Raw genomic sequence first — 18,735 nt, forward strand, 5'->3', positions numbered from 1 at the left:
AAATCTATGACAAGACCTGTAAATAGTTGTCTAGCAATGATCAACAACCAATTTGACAGAGCTTGAAGAATTTTGAAAAGAATAATGGGCAAATGTTGCACAATCCAGATGTGGAAAGCTCTTGGAGACTAACCCAGAAAGACTCACAGCTGTAATCACTGCCAAAGGTGATTCGAACATGTAATGTCTCAGGGGGTTGAATACACCAGGCGGTGTCAGAGGAAGGCCCTCAAAATTGTCAAAGACTCCAGCCACCCTAGTCATAGACTGTTCTCTCTGCTACCGCACGGCAAGCGGTACCGGAGTGCCAAGTCTAGGTCCAAAAGACTTCTCAACAGCTTCTACCCCCAAGCCATAAGACTCCTGAACAGCTAATCATGGCTACCCGGACTATTTGCACTGCCCCCCACCCCATCCTTTTTACGCTGCTGCTACTCTGTTAAGTATTTATGCATAGTCACTTTAACTCTACCCACATGTACATATTACCTCAACTACCTCAACTAGCCGGTGCCCCCGCACATTGACTCTGCAACGGTACCCCCCTGTATATATAGCCTCCCTACTGTCACTTTATTTTACTGTATATATAGCCTCCCTACTGTCACTTTATTTTACTTCTGCTCTTTTTTCTCAACACTTTTTTGTTGTTGTTGTTTTATTCTTACTTTTTTTGTTTAAAATAAATGCACTGTTGGTTAAGGGCTGTAAGTAAGCATTTCACTGCAATGTCTGCACCTGTTGTATTCGGCGCATGTGACCAATAAAATTTGATTTGATTTGATTTGATTTGACTTATCTAATCAAGATATATTGGTCTTCTATTTTTATATATATCATTTTTTTTTACAAATGTTAGAATTTTGTGTTTTGTGTTGATCATTGAAAAAAAAAAAACACACAATTAAATCCATTTTAATCCCACTTTGTAACAACAAAATGTGGAAAAAGTCAAGGGGTGTGAATACTTTCTGAAGGCACTGTATAAACATAGACGTAATAGCTAATCGGCAAATTATGATTTTGTAGTTGCATTGATATTAAACGTTATTTAATCACTTTATGCAAAGTATTCATAAGTAAATTAATGTGCAGTTCATTAAGATTTAATTTTAATCAAACTGCACGATTGTTTGCAAGTGGTTCGTTATTGATTTAATTTTCGATCTCATGAACATAAAGGCAATAGTTTTTCTATAGGTTATATAAACCTGCATATGCCTATGCTCTTAGAAAAAACGGTTCTATCTAGAACCATAAAGGGTCATTCAGCTTGTCCATGTAGAAGAACCCTTTACAGATCCACGTAGAACCTTTTCACCCAATAAAGTTTAGAAGCCTTTATTCCAAAGAGAAGGAACCTTTACGCCTGTAGAAGAGCCCTTTAGAACCGGGTTTCTATGTGAAATACAGCTGTATTATTTTTACTAATATTAATAGGCCTATAATGCTATACATTTGAAACACCAGGAGGAGATGTTTCTCAAATTTCAATCAAGTTCAATACCTCATAACCTCATAGCCTAAGGCTCATACCGGTATTATCCGGTCCCGCATCTGTATTTCCTTAAAAGTATGCTAAAGCGTAGGCTAAACCAGACAACTGACACGTACTGGGCTCACTCAAACTTCGCAACAATGGTTATTAGTAAGTACATTCGAATATGTCTTCTAACTTAATTTGTATGATTTGAATGCTCATTATCGTGCTCGGGAATAGCCTATACGGTGCCGGAATGTACAGGTGCCGGTTGGGCTGAGTAGAAGGCCTGCTAAACTATTTCTGAACCATGTAGCACGCAGAAGCCCGATAATTGTTCTCCGATAATACTGTCACAGAGAAAAGGTGAAAGCTTTATGGGGTTAGTTATCATAATCTTTGACAATGTTCTCTAGAGTAGCCTATTCTTGCCTATTAAAATTGAATCGAAGTTTAGACATTTTCACAGCAGGGGTCTCAGTCGGCATCGAATAGCCGAAATAGGCCCCCCAAAAAATCCGGCTTTGCATGTTAAACCGAGGTCATAAAATAATACGTTTAGGGTGTCTTTCATTAAAACTTGTCTATGAACTTGAGTGACAGTCAGAATTGCAATGAATTATATTATGCTAATTAGGCTGTATCAATAATGGTCTCCCAGAAAGCCTGGAAAAAGTAAATAGCCTGCTAGATTAATCAATTACGTAATCCAATATTGAAGAGAGATCATTCCACGTCGAAACCATTTGGTAGCTAAGCGAAATCTTGAATAAATTATGAATAGTTTGATAAAGCATAGCCTAAACGGAACATTGGAAAAAAATGAAATAATGTAGGCCGTGCAGAAAAGCCTGTATTTCGGAGGGGGTGTATGCTTATATTTTAGCCTGCCTTAAACTCGTAGTTTTAATACATTTACATTTACATTTTAGTCATTTAGCAGACGCTCTTATCCATAGCGACTTACAGTTAGTGAGTGCATACATTATTATTAATTTTTTTTCGATTTTGCCATGTGAATCATCGACATAATTTATGATTCTTTCAAATTTGATAAGATTAATGATTAATTCAGCTAAATCGTTACCCTATTTATTTTGTGTAATTTGTTAAATATAAGCTATTATAGTAGGACATTTGTGTTTATATTAGCCTGTGCTATTCCTGTTGAACTGTACTATATTTTTATTTTTTGATAAGGCACGTAACTCCAATAACGTGAAATGGCCTTTTACAATCCTAATAGTTAGGAGCCTATTATTGAAAAACGCCCTATTCTCAGACATCACAAGGTCCATAACGCAACTCATAGGCTATGAAAACTCGTTTTATTTTTCTTGGCCTTATTTGGCAGTAGGTTATTAATGTGTAAGCATTTAACGGCTGATTAATTTATCTAGGCCTACATCATATTCTCCAGGCGCCTATTTACGCTTTCCCAACGTCAAGATAATGATTCAGAATTACTGTTTTTATTTACCGCCCAGGTGGACCACTGCAGCATGCTCAGGAAAGTGGGTAAGTCTACAAATGACTAATCGTGTGTGTGCGTATGTGCGCGCACACACGTTTGCTTAAATCATGGATTGGCATTAAGCATGGCAGGCTAACCTGGAAGATAAATTGATTAAACGTCTTCATGTTTTGTATAGGTTTGCTGGCTACTCAGCAGATATGCAGCACAGCATTAGGACTGATCATTACCCTGAGAAAACATCACTTCAAGCTGAGAGCAACAGCTTTGTAAGGCCTATCCCTAGCAAAACGCAGAGAATAAGCGAACTCAACAGCTACAGGACACCAGGAGTGCCTGTTACTTGTGCTAATCTACCCGTGCAAGTGCCTGAGGATCATCAAGTTATCTCTGGTCATGTTAAGAAGAAAGGTCAAGTGGATGATTTCTCCACTCCTGGGACTGACCAGAGACCCACCCGCCCAGGTGGTGTCTCTACAGTGGTGAAGAAAATGCAAGAGTCTTCAGGGGATCACCAATCCGAAATGGGGGTGTTAGCAGCACCCCACCTTGATACCCCTCTGATGGAACCTCACATGAGCATATCCATGTCCGCCTTTGAACCAGAGACCAACCCTGGAAAAGATGCTGAGGCAGTGCCTACCCGACCATCATACAATGAGGCTCTGGATCTTGCTCTGGTTCCAAAGAAAAGCCCAGCAATAATGGATGGTGCAACAGGGTACAAGAGAGAGGCTACAAGAGAGAAGATTGCTACCTACAAAAGAGATGAAGAGTCCCCAAATCTTAAATCTAACATGGCTCAAGGTCAGGTGGAAGGCCTCCCTGACCTTGAGGAAGGCCTCCCTCTTCCTGTCACCCAAGGACTTCTTGTCACCAAGTGTGTGAGTGAACAAGCTCCTCGTCAACGAAAGAAAACAACCTTTTACAGAAGAAGAGGGGCTGGGATGGAGCATGTGAAATATACTGGTATATATTTTTCCTTTTACTTGCATTGTTATGTGTTTGCAGTAGCGGTGCATTGGTGAAATCACTGGGGAAGCCAAGGCATGTATTTTGATAATTGCGTTGTTTGTGCTATAACCTGTTAGTTCATATGCCTTGCGACAGTGATATATAGGCCTAAGGCCAAGACAATAAGAAGACACAGTGGCAGAATAAATTCAACCACACCATTGTTTCATCACAAAACCAGAGAGCAACCTCTGTCTGGTGAAGTCCACAAAGCAAGCATATCGCATGTAGCAAACAGTTACATGGCCTACAGCATGGTCAAGCAAGTTCATGTTTCAGACATTTTCTGACCACTAAACAACTATTGATTTAGAACCCCGGAGAGTTGCAAAGAAAACAGGAGCTGCCTCCCACTATTCCAGCACCATTTCAACCTCATCAAATCACCTATGTTTAGTCTAATACAGTGACAACTAAAATATACCAAAAACTATTTAGTCCAATCAACGTAAGCTAAATGTCATGTGGCTGTCAATAGTTCTGTGTATGTGTGTGCGCGCGAGGGTGTGCGTTTGTGCAAGTAGAAAAATACATGTTGACTCACCCTACTTGTAGAGAAAACACCAATGCCATCCTCCTCTCTTTCATGTTGATGAAACAGTCTATCACTCTGTCATACAGTACACTGTGTGTTTGCAGTACTTCTGATACTTTTTCAATTCATTCATTTTCTATTCCAGCCATTTTTGTGGGAATCAATAACTTTGAACAAAATAGGTGCTTTTGGTGCTTGTTACAACAATGAAAACAAAAAATAACTATAATTTCTTGTGTTTCCAGTGTTTCTTCAGTTCTTAATCATCAGTGCACTAATTCAAGACTCTGATGGTGAGCTCTGCCCTTTTTGTCTGTTTGCTCTTTAAATGTTTTGAGATTGTTTTTGCAATGAAAAGCTCTATATGTTCTGCATAGTGTTTAGATTGTTAGAGCAGCCAGTCATGTAATGAGCTCTACTTGGCAGACACACATGCAGGAAGTGGAACACTCTCTCTCAGGAACACTTCTGTAAGTGAGGCTGTGTGTTCAGTTTAAACCAGTAGAGACATTCTCTTTCACACTGTTTCACTCGGCCTCACTCACTCTCTCCCTCTCTTTCACTGTCTCTTTCCTTCTCTCTCTCATTCCCACCCTGTGTGAGATATGTATTGTTTTAAACAACTAAGCAACCACAGATTTTTAGTTGTGTGGCATTTTACTATTATTTTCGGATCCAGCAATAAAAATGTCATAGAGATTTTAAAGTTAAATCCATCTATATGATCAACCTGCTCAGGAAAATGTAATATTACAAATGTGTTCATTTTAATGCTCCTACTTGCTGCCTTTGTGTTCATCCATGCCTCCTTTTCTCAGGAAGCTGTTCAGCCTGCAATCAAGACGGATGTGCAAAAGTGCAGACAATATATGGATCGAATGACACCATATTGTATCAGAGAAGTAACCACATGGAAAAGCTCACAAGTTGTTCCACCACCGCTGCACCACCGCCTCCGAGTCAGAGATGCAATTTATGTCTTGCTGATACCGGAGCTACGATCCTCTTTTGCTCAGACAGCGGGGAAGCAGCTGGGCTGCTCGACTGGGAGGTTGATGGCATCCGATTGAAAAACATCTCTGTGGTTGGTAAGTATAACTTATGGCTGAAGTAAGACTCAATAGTGAATTAAACAATGTGACAAAACAGACTGATATAACATTACTATTCAACAGTCAGGGTGGGAAATGTATCTTCACAGTAGTATATTGTCTTTTGTTGTCAAAATGTGATTTGTTCTTCCATAACTAAGTAATTTAAATACTTAAATACCCTTCCCTCGAAGGATGTTTATAATCATGAACTGTTTTAATGACAGACTGCCCAGCCATGAAGACTGTTCCTGGTGCAACAGGTAAACATCTACTAAAACACTGATGTTAGAAAATAGAAAGTGATATATTCACATATACGATATAAGATTCACCTATAAGATTAATACCATATTTCTAAATCAAATATGATTTTGTATCCCCTAAGACCTGAGCTCTGCTGGGATTTCTGGTACCCTCAGCCCTGGCGGGATTGCTGGTATCTTCAGCCTTGTGTTGGGATTGCTGGTATGTATGTATCTAGGTACCAGTAGTGTTTATTTCTATTTTACATGTTTGGTGTTTTTTTATGAATTGAATAAACACAAATTACTTTCTCTTTTTTTTCTTCTTCAAAGGCTAGTGTTGGGAATGTCAAGTACTTTTAAGTTTGAAAATATGTTTATCCTTCCATAGTGGTCTGCTGTGCTGGGATTGGCCTCCACTGTAATCGCAAGATGAAACGGTATGTACACAATCAATCCTCTTATCCAGATTTGATAACTTCTTTAAAACAGATTAAATTATATCAAGTTATAATTAGGTTGGCTATTCTCTATGTTATATCATAATCTAACCACAACATTCTATACAATAAAATGCAAATGTATTTATAAAAAATAGCTACATTATATAAAATAGCTACAACCAATAAAATTGCTAAACTTTTATGGCTCAATGTTATTTTCTCTCTCCCTGTTTGTGTTTTTTACAGCGATCGTCAGGAGAGGAGGTAGGTTTGGTAAAATGTGTCCCCCAACCCTCCAGTGATGGGTAAGACAGCTATCAACAACATATAAACGTTTATTCTTCTTGGCCTAAGTAAGGGTTTTGATCCATGTCAATTTCTTTCTATAGGCCTGAAGCTCTGGAGATGATGACAGAAGTGTGAGGACCATGCAGTCGAGCATTTGGGAGAGGACCAGTGGAGCATTTGGGAGAGGAAAAGTGAAACATTCTACATTAACCTTAGTCTCATACATAAAACATATCCTTGTTTAGTTATTTACAATATGCCACAGTTACTTATTTGCATGCTTAATCTAACAAACAATTATATTGGATAGTAAACTAATCATGTAATTTGAGCTCAGTGTATTTTAAACCCTGTCAATTGTAGTTCTATACAGCTGCCCACTGGGAGTGATGCAGCATAGAGACATGGTGGATCCTGTTTGTTCAAAGTATGGTTGCTGTTTGATGACAGCACATGGCTTTGAGAGCTGTAATTGTTATCATTCTAAAGACGGACACCTGCCTTCTGTGCTGCAGCACTTCCTGTGTGATTTGTTTTGTTTTTCCAATTTTAACTATGGTTTTGAACCTGTTACTTTCCAGCCTGTGACATGTACAGTGCATTTGGAAAGTGTTCAGACTTTTTCCACATTTTGTTAGGTTACAGCCTTATTCTAAAATTGATTGAATATTTTTTCTCATCAATCTACACACAATACCCCATAAAGTGAAAACAGGTTTTTTGAAATTTTTGCTAATTTATTACAAATACAAAACTGAAATACCTTATTTACATATGTATTCAGACCCTTTGCGATGAGACTCGAAATTGCGGTCAGGTGCATCCTGTTTCCATTGATCATCCCTGAGATGTTTCTACAACTTGATTGGAGTCCACCTGTGGTAAATTTAAATTGATTGGACATGATTTGGAAAGGCACACACCTGTTTATATAAGGTCCCACAGTTGACAGTGCATGTCAGAGCCAGAAGCAAGGTCGAGGTCGAAAGAATTGTCCGTAGAGCTCCAAGCCAGGATTGTGTCGAGGCACAGATCTGGGGAAGGGTAACAAAACATTTCTGCAGCATTGAAGGTTCCCCAAAACACAGAGGCCTCCATCATTCTTAAATGGAAGAAGTTTGGAACCACCAAGCCTCTTCCTAGAGCTGGCCGCCCGGCCAAACACAGAGTTCCTCTGTGGAGATGGGAGAACCTTCCAGAAAGACAACCATCTCTGCAGCACTCCACCAATCAGTCCTTTATGGTAGAGTGGCCAGACAGAAGCCACTCCTCAGTAAAAGGCACATGACGGTCCGCTTGGAGTTTGCCTAAAGGACTCTCGGACCATGAGAAACAATATTCTCTGGTCTGATGAAACCAAGATTGAACTCTTTGACCTGAATGCCAAGGGTCACGTCTGGAGGAAACATGGCACATCCCCATGGTGGTGGCTGCATCATGCTGTGGGGATGTTTTTCAGAGTCAGGGACTGGGAGACTAGTCAGGATTGAGGGAAAGATGAACAGAGCAAAGTAGAGAGAGATCCTTGATGAAAACCTGCTGTAGAGCGCTCAGGACCTCAGACTGGGGCAAAGGTTCACCTTCCAACAGGACAACGACCCTAAGCACACAGCCAAGACAATGCAGGAGTGGCTTTGGGACAAGTCTCTGAATGTCCTTGAGTGGCCCAGCCAGAGCCTGGACTTGAACCCGATCTAACATCTCTGGAGAGACCTGAAAATAGCTCGCCCATCCAACCTGACAGAGCTTGAGAGGATCTGCAGAGACTAATGGGAGAAAGTCCCCAAATACAGGTGTGCCAAGCTTGTAGCGTCATACCCAAGAAGACTAGAGGCTGTAATCGCTGCCAAATATAGCTTCAACAAAAGTAAAAAAATGTTATTGTGCTGCCAATATTTTATCACCATCTACATAGCCAGGCCCACTGAGCAAATCTTCAGTGTGAAACCAGAAAAATTGACTTATGTATCTGGATTACATTATTATGTTCATTGCATTGAAAGGGATCTCTTTATCTTTCATATCTGATAGTGATGTGAAAAACCTGAACCTGCTAAAATAAAGGTACTTTACAGGTAAAGCATCTGTGAAAGGGAATTATTAATAGGAATCGCGAATCAAAACAATGTGAAATAGGATACCATTGCTAAGGGGTATTCAGAGGAAAATGTCCAGTAAACGAACTTTCTTCAAAGAAAATGCAACAGTTGAAGTCCACAAATCAAATAGAAATTGAAACCCACAATTGAAAGCCTGCTTTTACTGGCATTTCACGCATGCGCGCCCACACAGTCGTTACTCCTCATAGGGTACATTGCTTATCAACAAACAATCCCCATAAAACAGTTTTACTAGGCCAGCAGCTTGAGATCGGCACACTGCTGCTGCTGCTTAGTATAGAGGCATAGGCAGCAACACCGTCATTGAAGCTTGAAAAGTAACCAGTTTCGAGCTGGGCCATACCAACTATCGCTCCCTTTCGTTTGATGTGGAATGGGTGTGTCCCAGGTCACGTTCAAAGTTACATTATCAATGTAGAGGGCGATTAACTAAATAAACTGTGTAATAAAACAAAAATACATTTTTACAATCCAAATTATTATTTTTAATTACAAATTTCACATTAGAACCAGCCATGTAATATTCGTTTTCAATGGCCACCCCCAGAATTCACATCAAACGTCCCCCTACTGTGCAAGAGGCGGCAATCTCACCTGTCAGGTCCGCCTCCTACACCGTGAGACAAAATGTCGGAAGTTGGCCTACCTAGTTAAGGAAAAAACAATTAATGGTTGCGTTTCTACAAGGTTTCTAATGGCTTTTCTGCTCCCATTGAATTCATTACGTTACATGGTTTTTAAATTGAGACTTCTATAAAATATACTCACTTCGGATCGGAAAATGTTCCTGACTTTCGTCGTGACCGTCCTTATGGCAACAGGTAGGGAGAGGAAATGCAATGTTTTTCAAAAGGGAGGGTCAGGGCCCAATTTGATCAACAAGTTAGTTACTGATGTGTATTTATTAATAAACTGCATCTTTTAAACAGTTCATATTATCTAATGTAAATTTTAATGTCGTATTCGTTGGGAAAAGTAGCCTTGTGCTGAATAGTTTATTTTTATTTTTTTTATCGGAAGAGGTAGCCTGAATCTCTTGTTCCTTCTTTTGTCAGGTGTTGGCCACCAAATGCCTCAATCTGTATGCATTTGATCGTTTTATATATGCTATTCATCTGTTTGCTTCATGACGTACACGAAATACTATGTTTATGTATTTTTTTTTTTTTTACTTAATTACCGTTTAGGTGTAGATAGCTTTGTAGAAATAACAAAAAAAAAAAATTTAAATAGATATAAAAAAAGGAAGAAGGAATAAAAATATTGAGGTATAGAAAGAAAATGATAAATATGTATTTCAGATAATTAGTGATTTTTATTATAGTTAAAAGATTCTCCAGTGGTGGACAACATTCATGAAGAATGGAATAAATTAAGGGATAGTGGTACATAATTTTTAAGACTGGAATATAGTAAAAATTTATTAGATCAAGTATTCGTATATCATTGTTATTTTCTGTCTCCTGAATTTTTTGAGAAATAGGAATAAGATGAATGGTGTGATTTTGATAATATAATAAATTGAATTGAACCAAATATGAAATTAATTTATAGCAGATGTATGTTAGTAATTCACAGGGATGAACTGATAATTGAAGAGCTGGAAGCAAATGATGGAACCAAGGAAGAACAAACTACTATGTTATGAAATGCTATGTAGGCTCTCTTTTATAAATTTGATACAAAGAAATATAAGAAAATTAAAAAGTTTAATATTTCAGCAAGAAAGTTGGTGATGGAACATGCTTCAGCTGAAGGTTGGAGATCATTGCATCTACTACATATGATACAGGCAGACCTTGTGACTGTCATTTAAGACTGGCTGCCACACCCAGAGAAACACTACAGAGCTGCCATGAATTAAAAATGAGAAAATTGAGTAAAAATGTATCACAAGAAATTTCAGTTAGCAAACACCACTTTCTTGCACAGGGTGGTGAAGATCTCATCTACCTGCATGCATTGAGACAAACTATAACTTAAAATCCCATACCATGGTATTTCTGTCAGTGAACTGACAAGACAGATACGGGGGTATCCTGTTTAAGGGTCAGCACCTGCAACTTCCAGACGCCTGCCACGCAGCCACCTGGTCATCACCTGGAGGTACAAGTCCTATGCAGGGGATCCCATCCAGGCAGCTCCTGGAACCTCAGCAGCGCTGACAACATCCTGTCCAGAACAACCCTAACTGCAACGCTAACACCGAGGGTTTCGACAGCATGCGGACAGAAGATTGTGGAAAAAGGTCACCTGGGCCAGCAGTACCAGGGGCGCAAAGTCAGCATCTTGAGACAGTGAGTTGGTTAGGATTTGGAATGTGGTGTGGTGTGATGGATAGTGGGGGGGTATGTGGTTGTGTCTGTGTGTTATTCATTACAAGGCTCCTATGTTGTGTGCAGTGCCCTCTCAAACAATCCTATTGGCTCCTTAGATGCAGATCTGAACCACAGACAGAGTGGGGAGATTGTGGGAATGAGGGTGGTGGTCTGCTCAGGATCTGACAGGGAATAACGAGGACTACACTGAGCTCATAGTGCTGGGGTGAGGTGGCGTCTATCCTCACAAACCCTTCTTAGGAGCCCCCCTGACCTGCCGTCATCTTTTCCACTTTCAATTTCACACTCTGACCTGTATCAAGACTATACCACTGCCCTCACAGAACTGCTTGTCCTATGAGGGAACAATCACTTGTTTTACTCTGTAGTTGTTATTATTGGCTATTTTATTTTGTTGAGTTAGCTTGAGTATGTGGAGCAACACAAAATCTTATAGGTAATAATCAAATGAAAATTATCTGAAAATTTTTTGTGGCAGTCACAATTCCAAATTGCATATTTGACTCCTGGTTGTGCTTTTAATGAGACTGCATCCCCAATGTCAGTGAAGTTTCTCGGATCATGACTTCCATTTTTGAAGTGATTTATGAACCACTTGAGCAGGGAATTCAAGAAGGACAAGTTGTTGTGAGGGAGACTCTAGAGGGCAAAGGTATAGTTATTTACTAGAAAGATAGGTTGGGGCTTTTTTTAAAATAATTGTGGTTTTTTAGAGAGAAAGAATAGATCTGCATTGAAGGAACATGCCTCTTATATTCAGTAGAGCCCAACCCTAGCCTAAATGATTGTTATAATATGTCATCACGTATAGGTATTTGGAGAATAATATTTGGCTGATCTCTGCAGACAAATACTCACATTGGAATTTATAGGGAAAAGGAGGTTAGAACATGTAGAGTAGAGAAGTAGCCTCCCTTGATAAAGGCAGATAAAACAAAGTTTTGCTGGTGAGTTATCAAGCCGAGTGATGTTTTATCAAGGTAGTTTGTGAAGATCTACTAAATCAACAGAATTTTTTTTTTTAATTAACCACCTTCAAGGTTTAATTTGGAATGAGGAACCACATTGAACCAATCTCAAATAGGTCAGCCTTATTTTGGATTGTTTGCATGTGAAGTCCTCACAACAATTTAAAAAAAGATTATGAGAAAGGTAAAAAAATAGGATGGAATAAAATGTTATTAACTCTAACTAGTTTTTTCTCTTTCTTCATGGTTGAGACAAAACTTGAACAGAAACATACTGTGCTAGCCTCTAGTGACCGACATTGTTGTGAATATGAGGCCACTCAGCAACATAGCTCTGGTCTGTTTTGTGTTGATCAAACTAATGAATCAGGATGCATTAGTGAATTTATAGGAGAGAATGGGGGGGTAAATCTTAAATGTGCAGCTACAATCTGACAGAATGATCACTGAAACTAGTGTTTGAAAAAAGGAAAACTGAAACTGTATCTGGTTTCGATGTCTGAAATGAACAAATGTGTAGATGCTCAATGTTTACTGCTTGCATTGTGAGTTTTCATGACGATACATACTGTAGCTTGGTAAGTACTAGACTGATAATTGGACTAGCCAAGCTACAGGTTCTAAACGCAGAATGTGTTTCTTTTTTCCCTCATATTAGTTGCTCTGTTCTCCAGTGTTCTTCGAAAGACGAAATTGTCAATTTTCTTGTCCACATCTTTGAAGATATTAGCTTTGTCAAGTTGGCTTTTTGAACAGTAGAAGTCCTCCACTTCTCAGAGCCAAGGGCAAACTAGAACTGCATGAACAAGTGCTATGTAAATACAGAAACGCTAATATGCAACCACGCTGATAGTCACCCAGAGAACGCAGAGGAGATGTTTAATTTTGACTGAATGGCATACACATTAGCTTGCCTATACATACATAATTATAATCTCTCTCTCTCTCTACTCTCTCACTCTCTCTCTCTCTCCCTCTACTTTCTCTATTCCCCCTCTACTCTTTCTCTGTCTACAGACTGGTTGTTGGTGGTACTGGTAGTGTTTGGCTTCCTGCTGCTGTTGCTCCTCATAGCGATCTGCTGGTGCCAGTGCTGCCCCCACACCTGCTGCTGCTACATCAGTTGCCCCTGCTGCCCTGAGAAATGCTGCTGCCCCCGGGCACGTAAGTACCACTCTCCACCGCTCTGTGCAAAAACCACACCACCACCACCCTTAATTGTTCCTCTTCCACTGGGCACAGAGCATCCTGAAGCCGTGCCACCTTCACATGAGTGTGCCCATTCCATTCAGCACCAAACTCCTTTTTCTCATTCAGTTTCACTTTGCCAGTTTGTGACACTGGCACTGTTTACCTTTTATTTGCCATTCTCATGTACATATACATTTATACAGCTTGTCTGCTACTCTTATCTTCATAGAAAGACAATATAGGTTTTGCTCGTGCACAACACACTGGTTGTATTGAATTTCATCATGACTTACAACGAAACACACATTTTAACAGGCAAATTAAGTAAAACCTGGTAAATGAAGTAAGCCCTCCACAATATGTATTTCCAGTATGCTACCTAACTGCAACATTAATGCATCGTAACACGGTGAACTGACTCCTCTCAATTCAGTGTACGAAGCAGGCAATGGCGGGAAGTCAGGCGTCCCCAGCCACTACGCCCCCACGCTCTATGCCCCCAGCATGTACGCCCAGCCACCCTACGGAGGGGGCATGCAACAGCCCGGCATGCCCATGCTGCCCCTACCCCAGGGGATGGGTGGCCCCCCACTACACCCCAACGGCTACGGACGGGAGTACGACGGTGCCAGTTCAGGTGACTACAGCCTCTCTCCAGTTTTAACATGACAATTAGCTAGATAAAATAACTTTTATGCGTGAATTTCGCTTCTCAGTTTTGTGTGGATTGATGATCGTCTTGCTCTCAGATCTTAGTACTGCACATTTTCGCAGCCATGTGGTTTTTAACGCTGGCGTGAGGAACCTTTTGTTGATAAATCTCTTTTTTTGTTTTCTGTTTGTAGTTGGACAGGGCTCCCAGGTGCCTTTGCTGCATGACCAGGACAGTGGCGCAGGAGACCAAAGTGAGTAGTTAAAACGGTTACTACAAATCCTCAATCTGTTTTGATTATTTGTGATAATACATAAAAGTCTAACAAGAGCTATAGCTCGCGGGCTGAGAAATATCAGCATATTTCATCTCTTCACCAGGGTTGGGCTCATTTCCATTTCCATTCAGTGAATTCACAAAGTAAACTGAAATTCCCATTCTAATTTTCCTCATTGTTTTTCAAAGGAATTTTTGTTTACTTCCTGAATTGAATGGATTTAAATGGAATTGAGACCAACCCTGCTTGTCACAATGTGTCATGGTTTACTCCCTCCTCCTCAGCTCGGAGCGGCTACCGTATCCAGGTGGACCCAGATGGGAACGCAACGCGGGCCATCTACTACATGGAGAAACAGTTAGCCAACCTGGACCTCACCCGGTCTGGTGACGCCGCTGGGAAGTACAACCGCTGTGAGTCTTACACATAAACACACCCATGTGAACTGTACTGTACTTCAAAGTTCGGGGCCTGTAATCACAAAGAGCCTCAGAGTAGGAGTGCTGATCTAGGATCAGTTTAACCTTTTAGATTACAATAGCCAGGCGGGACCTCTGAGAAGCTATTTGAATATGGTCCCTAGGCTCATCCATCAGTTCAATGTTGTGTTTTATGAGGGTTGTTCAAGTGAAAGGGAAAGTGTTCGTTCATTTCACATGGAGCCTTCAACTGGCTTCAACTTTAATGTGTTGTAATGTTCTTTGATAGTGCTTTTTAACTCTGACTCGCGGTTGATCTCTCTCTCTCTGTCTCTCTTGTGCATTTCCCCATCGTCTTAATTTTTCCTTCTCCTCTCCCCCCATCTCTCTCTCTCTTTCTCAGTGGATGGGGGGATGAGTGAGGTCAGCTCCCTACACGATGACCCCCGGGGCCGTGGCGGGGGCCGCTCCCAGGCCCCGCCCCTCGCCACCGTGTACGACCAGGACGAGGCCATGAGCACCATCAGCAGCGTGTCCACGCACGGCCAGCGGGGGCGTGACGACTACCCGCGGCGAGGAGGTGGACCCTCCCCCCACTTGGGGGACCAGGGACGCGCCCGCTCCATGGACAACCTGGATGACATCGCCCGCCGAGACCGCTACCCCAGAGACCCCCGGGATCCCCGCGACGACTACCCTCCCCACCGCCGTGACGGAGGAGGAGCCAGAGACAGGAGAGGGTGAGGCTCTTATCTGGCACCTCTCACTCTTTCTCCTTTTACCTTACATTACTTCCCTACGTATTTCTAGTGCGTGAACCTTACCTCTCAGCGGTCAAATCTGGGGAAGATAATTATTCGACCAAGTTGTTTACCCACTGTTTTTTCTCCTCTCAGCTCGGATGATGACTTTACCGCGTCGGCCGTGACTTTGATCGACCGCAGACGACGCGAGCCCTCCCCCGACGACCGTCACCGCGGAGGCAGCCCGGCCAGCGGTCTCCAGGGGAGACGCAGCCGTAGCCGTGACGACTTGATGGCCGTCGAACGTGAGCGCAGTGGCGGTGGGCGGGATGCCTATGATGATAGCTTTCTGCGGGAAGCCATGGAGAAGAAACGTCTAGGTGAGCAGCAGAGGGCGAGGAGCCGCGATCGCCTGGACAGCGACAGCGAACGCTCGGACCGAGGCATGGGCCCCCGCGGACCTCCACTCCCCATGTCACCGCCCTCCGCCTTCCCGACCGTCGTTGCAGCGACAACTACCTAGCCCCTCCCCCACCTCCCTACATTAGCGATGACGAGAGCTTGACGTCCTCCAAGAAGAGCAACCTGCGCAAGGTCAGTCAGTCATCACAGGGTTCTGCAAATGGGCATTGAACATTCAGGGTGCAACTCAAGGCCACAGCGTTGTTTACTGCATTGCCAAAATCCCTCATTGATTGTTTCATTCATAGAACTACTTTCATCAACATAGTTAAAGGCATACTTCATGATTTTGGCAATGAAGACCTTTATCTATTTCCCCAGAGTCAGATGAACTCGTGGATGCCCTTTTTATGTCTCTGCGTGCAGCTTGAAGGAAAAGCTAGCATGCTGTTCCCATAACAATCCAGTCATTGCGCTAACGCTAGTTAGCATTTGCTCGCGAAAGTACCTGTAATTTCCTTCATACAGGATGCAGAGACATAAAAATGGTATCCACAAGTTTTACCTAAACATCAGACTGTTACCATGGTTATTCCATGGATAATCAGTCAAAGAGAAAAAGACGCAATAGTCTCTACAAGCCAGAATGTTGACTAAAATTGTTGTCCGTGCTATTGGTCCTTTTGCCGGAAGGTAGCGGAGATCCAATGTCCACAGTAAAGTATTGTTTACCCAACTTTTTGCGGCACCGGTAGGTTTATGTCGCATGTATTTTCCGTCTCCTGATGCATTTCACGTCATCCACAATATGTAAAGAATAGTAACTTAACGTTGTCGGCTGAAGTACATTCCCTCACAATCAGCTGGAAGTGCTTGTGAAATTTGCCAGCTGATTGCGTGGGACAACGTTCGGTCTGCGCTTCGTTTAAGCTCGGCCATTGTTGACATATTGTGCAAGTAGCGTGCGAATTGCATCATTATTGAAACTACAAACTGGGAATACAAACTGATATACAGACCAGCATACTGAAAGTCGGGTTAATAACAATACTCTGGATATTATTTGTCTGACAGAATCAGCGGACAACAGGTAAACGACGTTCAAATGAAGTTTATTCAACATTCTGACTTGTGATGGGACTGTTCACAAAAAGGGAGCCTATATGTTAGACGAGAGAAGAGTCTTCTGCTCTCGGATTCAAAGAGGCTACCATGAGTAGATAAAAGGCTTCATTGCCAAAATACCGAAGTATCCCTTTAATGCTAGTTACAAAAATTGTATAATCATATTTAGCAGAAAAAAGAAAAAGTCCAGATTCTGGTTTTGCCAGAATTGTGGTAGTATGTTTTAGCGGGTTTTTCACATATGTATGCTTGTTGTCTGATTGTAATGCTTCTAGTACAGTACCAGGCCAACTCATCATTCTGTTTGTTTCAACTCTTTCTTTTCTGACAGAATGGAGCCGTGAGTCGGGAGAGTCTGGTGGTGTGAGACGTTCGATAATCCCCAGCGGAACTGATCTGTCCCTTAACTCAATCACCAGTCGTCTATGTAAATAGTACTAATGTTGCAAACTTGCTACAGTGATTTTATATCCAATACCTAAACTCAGATATCAAAATTTGGCGCTGGATATTTATGTACAGAATAGCTCTAACTGAAGAGCTAAGTGTAATGTGTGGTTGAACATACCAAGGCTTAATTAAAGTAGCCTACACTGGAATGGCAGTTGCCAAAGTAAACCAAAAATGGTTTTCAATCGCTCTTTTTAACCATTTCATTTTCATCTTACAGTCAATGTGAGTATGAATGTAGGGTAAGATTCTAAAGCAAGTATTCATTTGAACTTTTCATTATTTACTGCGAGAAGTCATGGATTTTTTTGTTATTAGATTAGAATTAGATCATGCTGTACATTTTTGAGATGGAATAGATTTTATTAGGGCGGAAGGTAGCCTAGCGGTTAAGAGCGTTGGGCCAGTAACCGAAAGGCCGCTGGTTCGAATCGCCCAGCCGACTAAGTGAAAAATCTGCCGAAGTGCCCTTGAGCAAGGCACTTAACCCTAATTGCTCTGGATAAGAGCATCTGCTAAATGACTAAAATGGAATAATAGCCAAGGTATTGTTACATTGTGTTTATCATTGTATTTAGAGTTTTGGATTAGTTTTAACTGTCTGTACAGCATTTCTTTGTCATGAATTATTTCAGCCCATAGGCTGATAATAGTTTGTCCTTTTATTTTTAAATTGCTATGAAAAATGCATTGTTGTACAGTCTACTTGTCATACCCACTGTCCGTGCTGTGTTTAGTGTGATTTACAACAGGCATCATTTTACAATAAATCTTTTTCAAAATGCTCAGGTTTTTTTTCTTCTATAAAATACAGTCTATGGAGCGAACTTCTACTTCAGTCGAATATTCACTTAGTTTCCAATTGACATCAATGAATGACTAAGTGAAAATTCAATAATAGGCTATCTGACATGCTGTTTTAGAAGATACCACCTGATGTCACTGTCTTGTTTATGTGGAATGAAGAAGAGCTGTTCACTCAGGGAGTATCATGCAGGGAATACTGTATGACATATAGAAGGCACACTAGTATTTCAGTATTTGTTTTTGTCTTTATGGGTATCTACTATTTGACCACATGAACATCATAACCATACGTTGTCTTTCCTTTTTCCATAGATTGTACTCTAAATGCCTTTCCCGTTGCTTGTCCAATTTCTATGTTCAACGTCTGCCAAAATGTAGACATGATAGATGTGGTGTAACATTGGGTCTGACTGAATGATGCCCTCTTTTTATACCTGTTATTGACATTTTTCCAGTAATTGAATTGTTGTCACATTTTGTTATGGCAAGTCATGAGGATTGGTACTGTACAAGGTAAGAGCCCAGCTGCCACCTGCTTGGTACATCAGCTCCACCAGATTTTGCTGTCTCACCCTGCTTTTGGCTAGAACGAATGAAATGAATTAAGCAAATTTGCAAACTAAAAGAGTTATATAGATAATTATAAACCGGGTAGTTCGAGACCTTTATACT

General features: G+C 41.1%; 1 protein-coding gene, 1 long non-coding RNA gene and 1 pseudogene across 2 annotated transcripts; all 3 read left to right on the forward strand.

Annotated features, from left to right (window-relative positions):
* Nucleotides 1-1,549: 1,549 nt before the first annotated feature.
* LOC123484517 lies at nt 1,550-5,880 on the forward strand. The gene is made up of 6 exons (XM_045214974.1): nt 1,550-1,648; nt 2,968-2,998; nt 3,133-3,923; nt 4,749-4,796; nt 5,322-5,591; nt 5,822-5,880. The coding sequence occupies exons 1-6, from the start codon at nt 1,576-1,578 to the stop codon at nt 5,878-5,880; spliced, it is 1,272 nt and encodes a 423-aa protein (XP_045070909.1). The 5' UTR covers nt 1,550-1,575.
* A 116-nt stretch (nt 5,881-5,996) lies between these two features.
* LOC123484515 lies at nt 5,997-7,212 on the forward strand. Its single transcript, XR_006658561.1, has 4 exons — nt 5,997-6,062; nt 6,231-6,279; nt 6,529-6,546; nt 6,672-7,212. It is a non-coding gene; the product is annotated as an uncharacterized LOC123484515 (long non-coding RNA).
* Nucleotides 7,213-10,912: 3,700 nt separating this feature from the next.
* LOC121559400 lies at nt 10,913-18,040 on the forward strand (annotated as a pseudogene).
* The last annotated feature ends 695 nt before the right edge of the window (nt 18,041-18,735 follow it).

This window comes from Coregonus clupeaformis, unplaced genomic scaffold (assembly GCF_020615455.1).
Source record: "Coregonus clupeaformis isolate EN_2021a unplaced genomic scaffold, ASM2061545v1 scaf0347, whole genome shotgun sequence".
Lineage (NCBI taxonomy): Eukaryota > Metazoa > Chordata > Actinopteri > Salmoniformes > Salmonidae > Coregonus > Coregonus clupeaformis.

Bases quoted from the DNA above. Each gene is read 5' to 3' on its own strand.
- LOC123484517 (XM_045214974.1), top strand. From the start codon at position 1,576: ATGCTAAAGCGTAGGCTAAACCAGACAACTGACACGTACTGGGCTCAC. The intron at 1,649-2,967 runs GTAAGTACATTC...TTTACCGCCCAG, and splicing joins CTTCGCAACAATGGTTATTA to GTGGACCACTGCAGCATGCT. The intron at 4,797-5,321 runs GTGAGCTCTGCC...TCCTTTTCTCAG, and splicing joins ACTAATTCAAGACTCTGATG to GAAGCTGTTCAGCCTGCAAT.